This window comes from Zalophus californianus, chromosome 6 (genome assembly GCF_009762305.2).
Source record: "Zalophus californianus isolate mZalCal1 chromosome 6, mZalCal1.pri.v2, whole genome shotgun sequence".
Taxonomy (NCBI): domain Eukaryota; kingdom Metazoa; phylum Chordata; class Mammalia; order Carnivora; family Otariidae; genus Zalophus; species Zalophus californianus.
In genome coordinates this window covers 33,002,811-33,020,830 of record NC_045600.1, presented here as the reverse complement: position 1 = coordinate 33,020,830, position 18,020 = coordinate 33,002,811, and the positions used below count along the sequence as shown (strand labels likewise).

At 40.4% G+C, this 18,020-nt stretch overlaps 1 protein-coding gene across 4 annotated transcripts in view; it reads right to left on the bottom strand.

Moving 5' to 3' along the window:
* VTI1B (vesicle transport through interaction with t-SNAREs 1B) overlaps nt 1-17,923 on the bottom strand; it is a 76,166-nt gene extending 58,243 nt beyond the window's left edge. Inside the window, exon 1 of one of the 4 annotated variants that reach the window (XM_027569059.2) lies at nt 16,294-17,923. In XM_027569059.2, coding sequence (XP_027424860.1) covers nt 16,294-16,408 — 115 coding nt within the window. In that variant the 5' untranslated portion in view covers nt 16,409-17,923. The remainder of the gene's footprint in view (nt 1-16,293) is intronic. The other 3 variants (XM_027569060.2, XM_027569058.2, XM_027569057.2) reach the window with 3 other exon arrangements.
* Nucleotides 17,924-18,020: the final 97 nt, after the last annotated feature.

Below are 18,020 nucleotides of genomic sequence, written 5' to 3'. Positions count from 1 at the left end.
ATATGTGGAATTTAAGAAACAAAAACAGACAAAAAACAGATGCTTAAATATAAAGAACAAATTGTTCATTTCCAGAGGGGAGGAAGAAGGGGGGCGGATAGGGAAAATAAGCGAAGGGTTAAGATTAAGATTATACTTATCATCATGAGCATTGAGTAATGTATAGAGTTGCTGAATCACTATATTGTACACCTGAAGCTAATATTAACACTGTATGTTGACTATACTGGAATTAAAAAAAAATGCATGGAGACCAATGAAACACAATGGTCCAAAATTGTTGGGATGCAGCAAAAACTGTTCTAAGAGGGAAGTTTATAGCAATACAGGCCTACCTCAAGAAATTAGAAAACTCTCAAAGAAATAACCTAATGTTACACCTAAAGGAGATAGGAAAAGAACAAAGTCCAAAGCCAGTAGAAGGAAGGAAATAATAAAGATTAGCACAGAAACAGAGGTAAGAACAAACCAAAACAAAACCCCCAAAACAAGAGAGTGCCTTATACCTAAAGGAGCTAGGAAAAGAACAAGAAATAAAACCTAAAACCAGCAGAAGGAAGGAAATAATAAAGATTAGAGCAGAAATAAATGATATAGAAACAAAAACCAACAGAACAGAGCAATGAAACCAGGAGCTGGTTCTTTGGGGGGAAAAAAAAAATCAATAAAACTGCTAAACCTCTACCCAGACTTAACAAGAAAAAAAGAGAAAGGACTCAAAATCACCAATGAGAGAGGAGAAATAACCAACACCACACGTATACAATTATGAGAATATTATGAAAAACTATATGCCAAAAAACTGGAAAGCCTAGAAGAAACGGATAAATTCCTAGAAACGTATAAATTACCCAAATAAATAAATAAAATCTTAAAAAGGGGGGGGCGCCTAGGTGGCTCATTTGTTAAGCATCTGCCTTCGGCTCAGGTCATGATCCCAGGGTCCTAGGATTGAGCCCCACATCGGGCTCCCTGCTCAGCAGGAGGCCTGCTTCTCCCTCTTCCACTCCCCCTGCTTGTGTTCCTGCTCTCGCTCTCTGTCAAATAAAATCTTTAAAAAAAAAAAATAGAAACATATAAATTACCAAAACTGAAACAGGAAGAAATAAAAAATTTGAACAGATTGATTACAAGCAGAGAAACTGAATCAGTAATCAACAGACTCCCAACAAACAAAAGTCCAGGACCAGTTAGCTTCACAGGCAAATTCTACCTAACATTTACAGAATAGATAATACCTGTTCTTCTCAAACTATTCCAAAAAAATAGAAAAGGAAAATTTCTAAATCCATTCGAATCCAGCATTACCCTGATATCAAAATCAGATGACACAACAGCAACAAACTACAGGCCAATATTCCTGATGAACATAGATGTAAAAATCTTCAACGAAATACTAGCAAACCAAATCCAACAATACATTAATAAGTCATTCACCACAATCAAGTGGGATTTATTCCAGGGATTCAAGGATGGTTCAATATTTGCAAATGAATCAACGTGATATATCACATCAATAAGAGAAAGGATAAAAAGCCATATGATCACCTTAGTAGATGCAGAAAAAGCATCTGACAAAGTACAACATCTGTTTATGATAAAAACTCTCAACAAAGAAAACAATTAAGTAACAGTAAAAATGGTACTTGGACATGGCAAAAATGAAGGGAGTACTGGTATGATATCACCTGGTAAATATTTGTGTAAGAAGGAATTACTGGTGAGCAAAGGGGGTTAGATTTTGGACCTTTCCTTGGGATAAGCTTGGATAATAATTCTTTTCTTTGGGACCCGATCTCCTTCTTTAGCTGTAAAACAGGAGGCAGGTCATGCCTTCATATGTGACAAGAAAAATTAGCCCTACTTATGAACAGTTTGATTTCTAAAAATGTATGCATCCAAATGAATATTCTCCCTGAAAATCGACATATAATCAATCTACTTATTACCAAAAAGTTACCACTGCTTACGTTGTTTTTTTGAGTTCATCTTTTGGGATTACCTTTACAATCTGGGAATACGGTCATTTTTTTTTTATTTTGGTAAAATTTATATAACATAAAATTTACCATTTTGACCATTTTTAAGTATACAGCTAAGTGGCAGTAAGTACATTCACATTGTTGTGCAACCATCAACACTACCTCACCTCCAGAACCTCTTCACCACCAAAACTGAAACTCCATACCCAATGAACACTAATTCTCCGCTTCCTATTCCCCCAGACTCTGGTGACCACGACTTTACTCTCTGTATCTACGAATTTGATTAGTCTAGGTATCTCCTAGAAGAGGAATCATAAGGTATTTGTCCTTTTGTGTCTGGCTTATTTCATTTAGCATAATGTCCTCAAGTTCATCCATGCCGTGTCATGTGTGTAGACATGGTCTTTTATTTATTTACTTATTTATTAAAGATTTTTATTTATTTGTCAGAGAGGGAGCACAAGCAGGGGGAGCAGCAGAGGGAGAGGGAGAAGCAGGCTCCTCACTGAGCAAGGAGACCGATGTGGGACTCGATCCCAGGACCCTGGGATCATGACCTGAGCCGAAGGCAGACGCTTTAATGACAGAGCCACCCAGGCGTCCCGACATGGTCTTTTAAAGTTATATTATTTTTCATTTATTGTGACTCCTAAATACAAGCTAGCACTTCATCAACTGAAAAAAGGGCAATTTTATTCAATGCCAAAGAAAACAGCTGAGTTGGGCTTATGGAGGGATGGCACGTGGGTATTCAATATGCTGTCCTCAGATTTTCTTGGCTAATTTTCTTTACCCTGGTTTTCATCTTAAGCATTCGAATGCAATCCCATGTAAGATCTAATACCAAGGTAATGCTTTATATGGATTTACATTTTGTTAATCACAACAGCATCTATCATGTCAGTTGTCTGCTGCTTTTTAAGTGATCATGAACCATTATGGATGTGTACATTTTATATTCGCAAATGAAGATCAAGCTCCTCCAGAACAGGGAAATTTACTTTTTCTTTTATAAATCCCACAGCTTCTAGAACTCTAAACCTGGTAGGGTGTTCCTTAGATGTTACTACTGCCTGAAAGAGCAAATGACAATGCACCCTTTACTATAGCTCCTTCATTGTTATGTGACATACCCTTAAAACACACAAGACATTCCAAGTGAACTATTTCTCACTCCACACGGCTCACAAAACCGAGGTTTTGTTGTTGTTTTAAATAGGAGAAAGTTCAGCCATGGCAAATGGTTTGCATCTTGACCATCCATGATGTCACTAAAGCAAGCACAGAAGCAGCTGTCACTATCCCTGAGTAGTGTTTTCAGCCACCAGCAGTGAAATAATATCTGCAATCAAGAATGGCTACTTCCACGGAGAGGTATCCTATTACTCCATAAGCTGTTGCTGAGTGTCACCACTTCTCTGAATAGGCACATCTCCACACTCAAACACACTCACTTTTTTTTTTATTAATTTTATTTTATTATCTTAGTCACCATACATTATATCATTAGCTTTTGATGCAGTGTTCCATGATTCATTGTTTGCATATAACACTCAGTGCTCCATGCAATACATGCCCTCCTTAATACCCGTCACCGGGCTACCCATCGCCCCACCCCCCAAACACACTAACTTCTGATCCAAGAAATATTATACATGTAAGTGCATTCCCTTCCTAGCTCTGATTTTTCTACAACTGTTAGTCATAAAGTTTTCTTCTTTATTCTTCCTTTGTTAAAGATAGGAAAATCTGCATTTTTACGAGGCTAACTCTAGAATGATTCAGAGAATGTGGTTACATAAATAAGAGTAGGGGGCAAAGAGCGGCTTACAGATTCTTGATCCTTTCACTAATTTCTCTCCATGATTCTGTTACTCTCAGTCTTTTTGGAATTGGGATACTCCACTCTCTACCTAATTTCATTAAGGCAGACCTTCTCTTACTGTTCTACAGCTTATATACTTTCAAAAGAAATATGCTCCCTTTGAAAACAATTTTAAGAATTTCACATTATTAGATCCTTTATGGAATCCTAAGGTTAAAAAAAAAGCCTCTGAAATTCTCCCTTCTGATGATGAAGCCAGGGAGGAAGATATTTAAAGGTTCAAAAGAGGTTGAACTCTACCCAACTGAGAGGTATCAGTAGGTGCTTCTTTATACTTTAGTCTCAGAACTGTGAAACCGACAAATGTTAAAGTGGAAATGGATCTCAGAGATCATCTAATCTAAGCTTCTCATTTTACAGTTGAGGAAACTAGAGCCTGGAGAAACTGCCTTTCCCAAGGTCATAGGAGGAGCAAATGTGTGGTGACACTACTTCTAGAATGCAAATCTGACTCCCAATCCAAGGCTTCTGTACATTATAGCACTGAGGGGCATTTTAGTGCTCCCAGGGAACGGCCTTCAGCCACAGGTAAAACCTGTTCAGACCTTTTAATTTTTTAGAGAGTCAGAGTTAACACTACAGTTAACTACAAAATTGCAGGACTGCATACTGAGTAGAATGGGCACCAAAAACAGGAGTGAGCCATTTCAAACACTATCCCCCATCCCACATGCCTTCCCAAACTAGTCACATGGAAGTGACTCACTCTGAGACTGACCAACTGGTAAACTGGGTGGATGGTGGCATCATGAAAGAGTCAGCTCAGATAGCTAGAGAAAGCCTACCTTAATGTTTAACTAAGGTGGCAGTCTCTCTTCTTCATGGGTGGTTTGATTTACCAACCCAAGAACGACTAACCTTGACCCATTAGAGCGGTGGAAATAACTTCAGTTTCACCAGGATCATATGGTTAATTTGCTTTTGGTGCCCCACTGTGGCATCTCTAGGACCTACAACCTCTATTTGTAGAACACAATAGTTTACCCGAACTCATACTATACAGAAGTTTTGTAAAAGCACAGGCATACCCTGGAAATACTGCAGGTTTGGCTCCAGACCACCACAGTGAGTGACACAATAAAGCAAGTCAAATGAATATTTTTGGTTTCTCCATGCATATAAAAGTTAGGTTTACACTATACTGTACTCTATTTAGTGTGCAATAGCATTATGTCTAAAAAAATGTACAAACCTTAATTTAAAAATATTTTACAGCTGAAAAATGCTAATCATCTGAAGTTTCAGTGAGTCATAATCTTTTCATTGGTAGAGGATCTTGTCTTGATGTTGATGGCTGCTGACTGATCAGGGTGTTGGCTGCTGAAGGTTAGGGTGGCTGTGGCAATTTCTTAAAATAAGACAACAATGAAATTTGCTGCACTGATGGACTCTTCCTTTCACAAACAATTTCTCAGTAGCATGTGAAGCTGTTTGATAGCATTTCACCCACAGAATTTCTCTCAAAACTGGAGTCAATCTTCTCATATCCTGCACTGCTTTATCAATTAAGTTTATGTAATATCCCAAATCCTTTGCTGTCATTTCAACAATCTTCCCAGCAACTTCACCAGAAGATTTCATCTCAAGAAACCACTTTCGGGGCACCTGGGTGGCTCAGTCGTTAAGCGTCTGCCTTCGGCTCAGGTCATGATCCCAGGGTCCTGGGATCGAGCCCCACATCGGGCTCCCTGCTCTGTGGGAGGCCTGCTTCTCCTTCTCCCTCTGCTGTTCCCCCTGCTTGTGCGCTCTTGCTGTCTCTGTCAAATGAATAAATAAAATCTTTAAAAAAAAAAAGAAACCACTTTCTTTGCTCATCTATAACCAGCAGCTCCTCATCAGTTAAAATTTTATCACGAGATCGTAGCAATTCAGTCCCATCTTCAGGCTCCACTTCTAATTCCAGTTCTCTTGCTATTTCCATCATATTTGCAGTTACATCCTTCACTGAAGTCTCAACCCCTCAAAGCCATCCATGAGGGTTAAAATCAACTTCTTCAAAACTCCCATGAAAGTTGATATTTTTACCTCTTCCTTTGAATCATGAATGTTCTTAATGGCATCAAGAATGGTGAATCCTTTCCAGAAGGTTTTCAATTTACTATGTTCAGATGTGTCAAAGGAATCATTATCTATGGCAGCTATAGACTTAATGGAATGTATTTATTTTTTTAAAAAAAGATTTATTTATTTATTTTGAGAGTGAGAGAGCATGGGGGAGGGGCAAAGGGAGAACAGGGAATTTTTTTTTAATTTATTTATTTTTATTAAATTCAATTAGCAGGATGCCTGGGTGGCTCAGATGATTAAGCATCTGCCAGTCAGCTCAGGTCATGATCCCAGGGTCCTGGGACTGAGTCCCGCATCAGGCTCCCTGCTCAGCAGGGAGCCTGCTTCTCCCTCTGCCTCTTCCCTCTGCTTGTGCTCTCTCTCTCTCAAATAAATAAAATCTTTAAATTCAATTAACATATAACGTATTATTGGTTTCAGAGGGAGAGGTCAGTGATGCATGTCTTATATAATACCCAGTGCTCATTACATCACGTGCCCTCCTTAATGTCCATCACCCAGTTACCGCATCCCCCCATCCCTCTCCCCTCCAGCAACCCTCAGTTTGTTTCCTATGCTTAAGTGTCTGAGAGACAGTCTGCTGAGCACAGAGACTGATGCAAGGCTCAACTCCACAACCCTGCGATCACAACCTGAGCCAAAACCAAGAGTCAGACACTTAACCGACAGTGCCATCCAGGCACTCCTGTACCTCTTAAATAATAAGACTTGAAAATCAAAGTTACTTCTTGATCCATGGGGCTGCAGAATGGATGTTGTGTTAGCAGGCATGAAAATAACATTATTCTCACCATACTTCTCCATCAGAGAGCTCCTGGGTGACCACATACACTGTCAATAAGCAGTAATATTTGAAGAGTCCATTTTTCTGAGCAGCAGGTCTCAACAGTGGGTTTAAAATATTCAGTAAACCATGCTGCAGACAGATGTGCTGTCACCTAGGCTTTGCTGTCCCATTTATAGAGCACAGGCAGAATAGATTTAGTATAATTCTTAAGGGCCCTAGGATTTCTGGAATGGTCCATGAGCACTGGCTGCAACTTAAAGACACCATCTACATTAGCCCCTAACAAGAGAGTCAGCCTGTGTTTTGAGGCTTTGAAGCCAGGCATTGACTTCTCCTCTCCAGCTATGAAACTCCTAGATGACTCTACCAATAGAAGGCTGTTTTGTCTACACTGAAAATCTGTTGTTTAGTGCAGCCATCTTCATTATCTTAGCTAGATCTTCTGGATAACTTGCTGTAGCTTTTACATCAGTACTTGGGGCTTTAGCATGCACTTTGATGTTATGGAGACGGCTTCTTTCCTTAAACCTCATGAACCAACCCCTGCTAGTTTCAGACTTTTCTTCTGCAGCCTCACCTGTCTCAGCCTTCACAGAATTGAAGAGTTAGGGCCTTGCTCTGGATTAGGCTTTGGCTTAAGATAAGGTTGTGGCTAGTCTGATCTTCTATTCAGACCACTAAAACTTTCTCCATATCAGCAATAAAGCTGTTTTGCTTGCTTATCATTTGTGTGTTCACAGGAGCAGCACTTTTTTTTTCCTTCAAAGCCTTTCCCTTTTCATTCCCAACTTGGTTAACTCTTTGGTCAAGAGGCCTAAGTTTTTGGCCTATCTCAGCTTTCAATATGGCTTCCTCACTAAGCTTGATCATTTTGAGCTTTTGATTTAAAGTGAGATATGTGCAACTCTTCATTTGAACACTAAGAGGCCAATGTAGGGTATCAATTGGCCTAATTTAAGTTTGAAGTATTATGAGAATGTGAGAGACATGAAGTGACCAAATGCTGCTGGAATAATGGTGCTAATAAATTTGCTCAACACAGGGTTGCTATAAAGCTTCAATTTGTAAAAAATGCAATATTTGAGAGGCACAATGAAGTGAAGTACAATAAAACAAGATATGCCTGTATTGGATCCCTGTTTCCTTATCTGTAAGAAATATAACAGTACCGACCTTGTAGGGTTGTTTGAAAGGGTTAAAAGATAACACACATAATAAGCACTTAGTAAATGTTAGGCATATTAAGAGTTTCATAAATAGTAACTATCATTATTTTTTAAAGTAAATCCTCAGATGGGAGAGAACTATGAGCAAAAACAAAATTCACCAAAGAATATGAAGAGTGTTAGAAAAATTAATTCTTCAGTCAATGAGTAATTGGTGTTAACCAACCAGTTGCATATGATTATCCATGGTGATTATTCTGCTGGTTCCCAAAATAATGGGGTCCTGTAGACACATACCAAAATTTGAGTGAATTAAAACTGAAAGCTTTCAATCATTTTACAACACTCATTAACACATTTGGAGCTTCCTTCAGTTGCTATAAAACCAAAACTAGAACATGATGATAGGCATTTATTGTATTATCTGGATAATAATTTACAGCATTCTGAGGTATCTGGAGAGACCGCTTCAGATGCTGCAAACTAAAACCAGAAATTAGCAAAAAAACCCCTAGAAATTACGGCTGTGCTTATTATAATATTAAGTGGATTAATAATCACATATGCTAACAGACTGTCACTGCCATACAAACTTCCTAAAAAAGAGACACATTTTGTCTGTTATCCTATCCTTTGTTTTAATAGGTGTAGATACCCATTTTAAAAGTGATGAAGGGGTGCCTTGGTGGCGCAGTTAGGCAACTGACTCTTAGTTTCAGCTCAGGTCGTGATCTTCAGGGTTGTGGGATTGAGCCATGCCTTGGGCTCTGCGTTCAGCGTGGAGTCTGCTTAAGATTCTCTCTATCCCTCCCCTTGCATGCAAACTCTCTCTAAAATAAATAAATCTTTTTAAAAAATTTAAAAAGTTATAAAAATGTGGAAAACATGGTAGAATAAAAATAAAATTACACTCAGTTTCAACACCCAATCATATATTATTAATAGTTTCTCCCTAACAATTCATGGTATTTATACAAGCATTCAACAAATACTTATGGAACACCTGGTATATACGAGGCACTATTCTAGGTGCTTAGGATACATAATAAACAAAACAGACAAAAGATAGAGCTTGTGATAGATAAGGGAACACTTCCAAACTTTTATGAGGCCAGCATTATGGCAATACCAAAACAAGACAAGGGACACCACAAAAACTAAAGGCCAATATCCCTGATGAACACAGATGCAAAAATCCTCAACAAAATTATCAAACCAAATTCAATAATACATTAAAGGATCATACATCATGATCAAGTGGGATTTACTCCAGGGATGCATGGATGGTTCAGTATACACAAATCAATATGATACACCACATTAACAAAATGAAGGATAAAAATCATATGATCAGCTCAACAGATGCAGAAAAAGCATCTATTTGCTTTTTGAATTTGACAAAATTCAACATCCACTTATTATACAAAATCTCAACAAACTGGATACAGAAGGAACATACATCAACAAAATAAAGGCCATATGTGACAATCCCACAGCTAACTGGTGACTATTATAAAGTGCAAAGGTTTCCCTCTATGATCAAGACAAGGATGCCCACCCACTCTCACCATTTTTATTCAACATAGTGTTGAAGTCCTAGCCAGAGCAATTAGCAAGAAAAAGATATGAAAAGGCATCCAAATTGGAAAGGAAGAAGTAAATTCCATCACTATTTGCAGATGGCATATCATACACAGAAAACCTTAAGACGCCACCAAAAAAATTGTTAGACTTAATAAACAAATTCAGTAAAGCTGCAGATCAATATACATATATTGATTGCATTTTTTTTTAAGATTTTATTTATTTGACAGAGAGAGACATAGCGAGACAGGGAACACAAGCAGGGGGAGTGGGAGAGGGAGAAGCAGGCTTTCTGCTGAGCAGGGAGCATGATGCAGGGCTCGATCCCAGGACCCTGAGATCATGACCTGAGCCGAAGGCAGATATTTAACGAATGAGCCACCCAGGCGCCCCCACTGATTGCATTTCTATACACTAATAATAAACTATCAGAAGGAGAAATTAAGAAAACAATGCCATTTACAATTGCAACAAAAAGAATAAAACACTAGGGAGCCTGGGTGGCTCAATCGATTTAAGGGTCTGCCTTTGGCTCAGGTTATGATCCTCGAGTCCCAGGACTGAGCCCCGCATCAGGCTCCCTGCTTAGTGGGGAGTCTGCCTCTCCCTCTCCCTCTGCCTCTACCCCTGTTTTTGTTCTCTCTCTAGCTCACTCTCTCTCTCAAATAAATAATAAATAAAATCTTAAAAAGAAAAAGAATAAAACACCAAATTTAACCAAGGAAGTTAAAGACATGTACTCTGAAAACGACAAGACACTGATGAAAGAAACTGAAGACACAAATCAGCGTCAATGGATCGGAAAAATTAGTACTGTTAAAAAAAAGGCCCATACTACCCAAAACAATCTACAGACTGCAATCCCTATCAAAATCCCAACAGCATTTCTCACAGAAATAGAACAATCAATCCAAAAATTTGTATGGAACCACAAAAGACCCCAATTGGAACAAAGCTGGAAGTATCATGCTTCCTGATATTACAAAGCTATAGTAATCAGAACAGTATGGTACTGGCATAAAAACAGATGCAAAAATCAATGGAACAGAATACAGAGCCCAGAAAAAAACATACACACATGGTCAATTAACTTACAATAAAGGAGTCAAGAATATACAACGGGGAACTACATTAGGAAAACTCAGTCTTTCCCCTTCCTGTGTCTTTCTCTCCTTTATAGAGAAAAACCCAGTCCTTCCTCCTGTGTGTGTGTTTCTTGTGTTTCTCCTTTACTACTCATACAGAACACTTCACTTCTGGTCACCAAATGTATGGAGGTTTTTCTCCACACCAAACAATTCTCTGCAACACCAACTGGGTGTCCATAGTTCAACTCAATTCGGACACTATCTACATGGAGACAGCATCAGATTCCACAGGTTAAGGGCTCAGTCTCACAAGACTGCCCCCCACCCCAAAGACACACTTTTAATGTCAGTCACAAGTAGTAGGTCCCCAGGTTACCCACAATGCCTGTCCAATTAGGCTACAAATTGACAGTTCTTATGACCCACTCCTCAGGTTCAATTAACTTGTAAGATATGCTCACAGAATTCAGGGAAATGCTTACTTACATTTATTAAGGGTTATGATAAAGAATACAGATGAACAACCAGATAAAGAGATACACAGGGTGAGGTCTGGGAGGGTCCTGAGTGCAGGAGCTTCTGTTCCTGTGGAGTTGGGGTGCATCACCCTCCAGGTATGGATATGTTCACCCCCCTGGAAGCTCCCTGAACCCCATATACTTCTGGGATTTTATGAGGGCTTCCTCGGAAGGCATGATCAATTAGTAGCTCCATTTTCACCTCCTCTTCCCTCCCTGGAGGACAAGGGGTAGGGCTGAAAACCCAAGCTTCTAATCACGGGTTGTTCTGGTGACCAGTCCCCATCTAGGAGGCCATTCAGAGTCATCTCATTAGAACAAAAGATGCTCCTAGTGTTCTTATCACTTAGGAAATTACAAGGATTTTAGGAGCTCTGTGCAAGAACCAGGGACAGAGACCAATACATCTATATATATTTCTGTTACCTCACAGGAAAAGACAATCTCTTCAATAAACAGTTTTGAGAAAACTTTACAGAAAAATGCAAAAGATTAGAAATGGGTCACTATCTTACAACATATACAAAAATTAACTCAAAATGGACCTAAGACTTGACTGTAAGACCTGAAACCATAAAACTCCTAGAAGAAAACACAGAGTTCCTCGACATCAGTCTTGGTGATGATTTTTTAGATTTGACAACCAAAAGGTAACAAAAGCAAAAATAAACAAGTGGGACTACAACCAAACTAAAAAGCTTCTGCACAGCAGAGGAAACCAACAACAAAATAAAAAGGCAATTTACCAAATGGGAGAAAAGATTTGCAAATCATATATTTGATAATGGATTAATATCCAAAATATATAAATAATTCATACAACTCAAGAGAAAAAAACCCCAAACAATCTGATTAAAAAATGGGTGGAAGATCTGTATAAACATTTTTTCCAAAGAAGTCATACAGATGGCCAACAGTACAAAAAAAGGTACTCAACATCACAATCATCAGGGAAATGCAAATCAAATCACAATGAGATACTACCTCATACCTGTTAAGAGGATGGCTATTATTAAAAGACAAGAAATAACAAGTGCTAACAAGGATGTGGAGAAAACATAGAGCTTGGTTTTTGCTCAGTTGCTTTCAAACTTGACATGAATCAGAAATCCCCCGGATGGATGTTAAAACAGTTAATAATTCAGTAAACCTTTGGTGGGACCCAATAATTTGCATTTCTAGAGTTCCTGATGCTAGTGTTTCAGGGATCATACTTTGAAAACCACTGTTCTAGTGAAAGGTAGACAAATAATATACTATAAACATCAGAAATACATAAAGTGTCTAGTATGTTAGAAGATAAGTGCTCTAGGAAAAAAGCAAAAGTAGAGCAACATAATAGCTGCATACAGAGCTGGTATTACGTTTTATTTAAATAAAATATCCAATTTCCCAAACAAGAATAACAGTGGCAAATGGCTCTTGTCAGGCAGTATTCTAAGGGCTTTACCTATATTAACTAATTTAATCCTCACAAAACCCCTATGAAATAAATACTATGATTTACCTTCATTTTGCAGAGAGAACCTAGTTAGGTTGAAGTAAGTTATCCAAGGTCACATAGCTACTAAGAGATGGATCCAGGATTTGAACCCAGGCAGTCTGTTTCTAGAATCCTTGCTGTTAAATATTATATTGCCTCTCAATTCACATAATATCTTCTTCATAAATGGTATTTTTAATGGCAAGAGAAGAAATACTTTGTCAGGCTAGACTGGATATACATTATGCTCTCTATTCTATAAGCACCCTGATGCTTTCATCTACAAACCAAATAAGCCCGTTTCTTTTATATTTCTTATTTAAGTTTATCATCCACTCAAATGACCAAGTGAGAAAATGCAGACACCCTTGAATCTTTTTCTCTTACTCCCCACGTCCAATCAGTCTGGTTAACTTCTGCCTTAGAAATTGGACTTGAGACTCTCTACATTCCCATGTTACCCAGACAATTGCCACAAAGGCTCCTAACATGGTCCACTATATCCAGAGTCTTATGCCTCTCCTTCATCCTCTATTCAGCCACCAGCATTCTCCTTGTAAAATAAAATCTGACCATATTAGTTAGCTGCTTAAAATTCTTTACTGATTCTTCATATCAAGCCCAAATGTCTTTTTTTTTCATAAAGGTACTTTGTTTGTCCAGAACAATGATCACAATTATAATCAGAAAGATACTTGGGTAATTATTTGCTTTTGACCTACAGTAAATATTCAGTGAATATTTGATGAATTAAAGTTAAACAAATATTTGCTTTAAGTTTTCTCTTCTGCACTGTACATTTCATAGGAGCAGACTGTCTGTGTCTTTGACTACTGTATTTCTGCGCCTAGCTCAGGGAACGCTGCATAATAGGTGCTCAATAAATATTTGACAGATAAACAAACTTTTTGTTCTTATATGTCAAGTACTTTGTGAGAAGCCCAAATGTCTTAATGAGATATACAGGTCCCTTCACAATCTGGCTGTGTCTCACTTTGCTCATCTACTATTATCCTCCCACACACACCCTAAGCTCCAGTCATGGTTGTAAGTATTCAACTTTCTATTCTGTTGTTCCTTCTTCCCATTTTCCCTGTCTGGCAAACTCCCACTGAACCCCTTATACTCAGTTCTCCTTTCTGCAAAACATCCCTCCCCTAACACCCAAGTAAGCCTTTTCTTTATGGTCTCAAAACTATCTTAGGACCAATCACAAATTTTGTTGTAAATTTGGTCCCATTTAAGGCAAGAACTCTTGAAACTCCTCAGGGCCCAGGACAGTGACTGATACAGAACATAAGCTAAATGCAAGAGCTGTGTTATGTACATTACTTAGAACCTAATGATTCATGATGGAAATTAAAATTCTGGAAAGTGTATGAAGTAATCTCAGAATTAGAAAAAAAGGATTCAGAGATGCACTGTATGTTCTCTCAGCTAAATTCAATTTATTCAACAAATATTTATTGAACAGTATGAACAAAGTAGTGAGCAGAGATTGAAAGCTGTTGAAATTCTTTTTTTTTTTTTTAAAGATTTATTTATTTATTTGAGAGAGAGAGAGAGCGCCCAAGAGGGGGTAGGGTCAGAGGGAGAAGCAGACTCCCCGCTGAGCAGGGAGCCTGATGCGGGACTCGATCCCGGGACTCCGGGATCATGACCTGAGCTGAAGGCAGTCTCTTAACCAACTGAGCCACCCAGGCGCCCCAGAGCTGTTGAAATCTTATTGTAACCTATGGCTATGTGTACAATGTATTTACTTATGCGTTAAACAACAAAGTCTGTTTCCAGCAACTTGTATTAAGAGTATTTTGCGCTTCGGGCGCCTGGGTGGCTCAGTTGGTTAAGCGACTGCCTTCGGCTCAGGTCATGATCCCGGAGTCCCTGGATCGAGTCCCACATCGGCTCCCTGCTGAGCAGGGAGTCTGCTTCTCCCTCTGACCCTCTTCCCTCTCGTGCTCTCTATCTCTCATTCTCTCTCTCTCAAATAAATAAATAAAATCTTTAAAAAAAAAAAAAAAAAGAGTATTTTGCGCTTGGGTAGATATTCATACCTCATTGCAGCAATGAGAAGGTCAGGTAGGCGATAAAAGTGAATATAACTCAGTTTTCTATTTTTCAAAATGGAATACACTTTTGCACTATTTACTCTTCCAGTAATGAACACTGCAAAATTTAATTCAGCAACGAGCTGAAAAAACAGTCTAATTTTCAACCATGTAAATCAGATCCCACCACTCTCTTGCTCAATACCCTGTTAAGTGGGGCGCCTGGGTGGCTCAGATGGTTAAGTGTCTGCCTTTGGCTCAGGTAGGTCATGATCCGATCCCAGGGTTCTGGGATCGAGCCCCACGTCGGGCTCCCGGATCAGCGGGGAGTCCACTTCTCCCTCTCCCTCTCCTCTCTCCCTGCTCATGCTCTCTCTATCTCTATCAAATGAATAAATTAAAAAAAAATTTAATACCCCATTAAGTGCATCCCATCACATTTAGAAAAAAGTGCGAATCTTTCACTAGGGTCTATTAAGTCCACACGTGAACTAGGGTCTGTAAGTCCACACGTGATCTGGTCCTGCCTACCTCTCTGTAGCCTCATCTGCTACCACTGTCTCCTTTGCTCATTTCACACTGGCCTTCTTGCTCTTTCTAGAACCTACCAAGTTCATACCTGCTTAAGGACCTTTGCAATGCTATTCTGTCCTCCTCAGACTCACTTCTCCCAAATTTTCACATGGTTTACTCTCTTAATTCATCCAAGTCTTTGCTCAAATGCCACCTTCTCAAAGAAGCCTTTCACAGCCACCCTATTTAATATTAGTGTCCTCCCTTGCATTCCTTTGCCCTGCATTACTTTCCTCTTAATATTTATACATCATCAACCCACTACAACAAGGATTTGTAAGTCTCCTCACTGCAATAATTTGCAGTATTACCAGCATTTAGGACAGTGCCTGGAACACAGCAGTCTCTCTCAATATGTTTAACATTCTCTGGCATTCTCATCAGAGTCATTCAACTCACATGACCAGGAAATTCGCGGAGCAAACACTCAAGCTCTGACCCTTAAGTAAAAACAACAAAACAAAGTCTTATCAGCCTTGACATCAAGATCTATTTGTTCTGAGTGGCAAAGAACCTGGCAGGTCTTCCTAGAGATTTAACTGGAAAACTAACTCCTCCAGGCAAAGCTTGCAGCAACCTGAATTTTGAAATCAAGGGACAGGAAACAGTTTAAGCATAAAAAAATTCATAAGGCGACCCCAACTAAACTCACAATCCCGATTTTAAAGACCACCCCCTCCCCAAACCTGGTAATCTACCAACCCCAAAGTTGTTTTTCCTTTGGCTTCTTAGCCTTTTTGATGCTACAGATCCTTTGCCAGTCTGGTAAGAACTATGGACTTATCTTGATAAGGCTTTTAAATGCATAAAGCAAAATATACAGACAGTTATGAAAGAAACCAATTTTACTGAAATATAGGGCCTCCGATTTAAGGTCTCCTATGCTCTTCTTGCCAGGGTGAAAACGAGACAAAATTTTGACGGCTACAGTAGGATCTAGAGGGAGAATCCCTAGGAGACAACACTCAGAGGTTCATCCCAGAGCACCCTCAAGTGGCAGCAGGGAAATCTTGAGCGCCGAGACCCACCCAACCCTAGGGGGCGGGGCTCTTATTCCCTAGGCACGCGCTGGGCCGAGTTCCCCATGGCTCGTCCCGCCCTCGCCTCACCTGTCCCTGCTGTCCCCAGGAGCCGCTCCGGCACCCCTCGCAGGTCTTCATGGAGGCCGCGGAAGATCTCGTGAAGTTTCTCGAAATGCTCTGAGGAGGCGGCAGAGGTGGCCATGGCGCAGGCCGCGCTCCAGCAGCGGCCACCGAGATCTGGGGCACTGGGGCCGCTCCTATCCCGGCGGTCAGCCGCCCAACCCCGCAAACATCACGGCGACCGCCGCCAACACTGCCCGGGACGAGGCGCTTCCGGGGCCGCGGTGGGGTCCTCCCGAGCCAGAATGCCCACCCCCTTCATTCCGTCACTGAGGGAGCGCCGGCCGCGGAAGCCTGACGGAAAGTCGGGTGGGATGCCCTCCCGGGCGATTCCTGAAAGGGTGGCAGCACGCCGGACGAGCGGCAGTCCTGGAGCCCCGGAAATACCCGGTCCAGGGTTGGAGAGAGAGCCACAACGGAAGGGACTGTGAGGACCCGCGGGACTGGCAGCGCACCGACCTGTCCCCAGGGCCCCGCCTCCCGGCGGGGAGAGGGGGAAACGGACACTGCAGTGCATGCCGGGAGCTGTAGTTCGGCGCGGAAGACGCCGGGACTCGGGAGTCATGCGTCGGCGGGGGCGGTGGTTCTGTCAGTGCCACGGCCGCAGTGGGTAGTGCTGACACGCTGTAGTTTGGTGTCAGTAAGCGCGTGGAAGTCATCTTCGATGTCATCGCACTGTTTGACCGCTCTGACTTCCTCAGTTCGTGTCCTGACTAAACGTTAGCTTTCAGCCCTCGAAAGATAGCCGGGCCAGGTTCCAGCTTGCCCTGGAGCAGTAAAGCACTTTTACTGGGGAAGTCAAGTGACCAGGGTCATATGCTTTCAGAAATGGTCCCCAGTGTGACTCCCAAAATACACACTCAGGCTCTAGCGTCTGGGCTCGCCTAGTGCGTTCATTCACTCAGCAGGTCTTTGTTAATGTTACGCGTAGTCATCATGTCGGATATGGGCCTATGTTGGCGAATAAAAGAGCCACTCTGCGCTGGGTTATTTTATAATGTGGTGAGCAAGGCAGACCCAGCATCTTCAGGTCTCTTTCCCGCTGTGTGTAATGTGTTAACAATTACGAAGTCCTTTTCTGCACTACATGGGGTTTCACGGCTCAGCGAATAAAAATTCTTATTTTCAACTTATGATTTTCCTATCGAAGCCCTGAAATACTTGCTTGGCAGCCCAATATATAAAACTGCCCAAACATATTACAAGATACATGATTGTTCGGGGGGAAATGATGTGGTGATTTATATCTCCTGGACCTTTATTTTTATTAGACTGATTCATTGACCACTGATTCAACACACGCCTTGAGCGCCTAATGTTCACTGAGTACAGAGATAGCAAAATCTGAGGTTGTTAGTGGAAGTGTACTGTGATAAGTCCCACAGCATTGTTATAGAAGGGGCAGGTACAAAAAGGAGACAATAGCCTCGGATGGAAAAAAGGGATCTTTGAACAGCATCATAAAAGACAAGTAGAAAAATGGGTGAATCAACAATCACATTTTCACACAACTGAAGTTATAACATCTGACTGAGGCTGTACTGTGGCTAGACTCTGGGACAAATTATCCTTAAAAATGAGAAATGATTGTATAACCATAATAATGAAGTGTTTTCTTCTTATAATTAAACTTTCATTTAATTGTTTTCTTCCGCTGACTCTCTAAACTTTCATTTAATACAGTTTTTATTTTG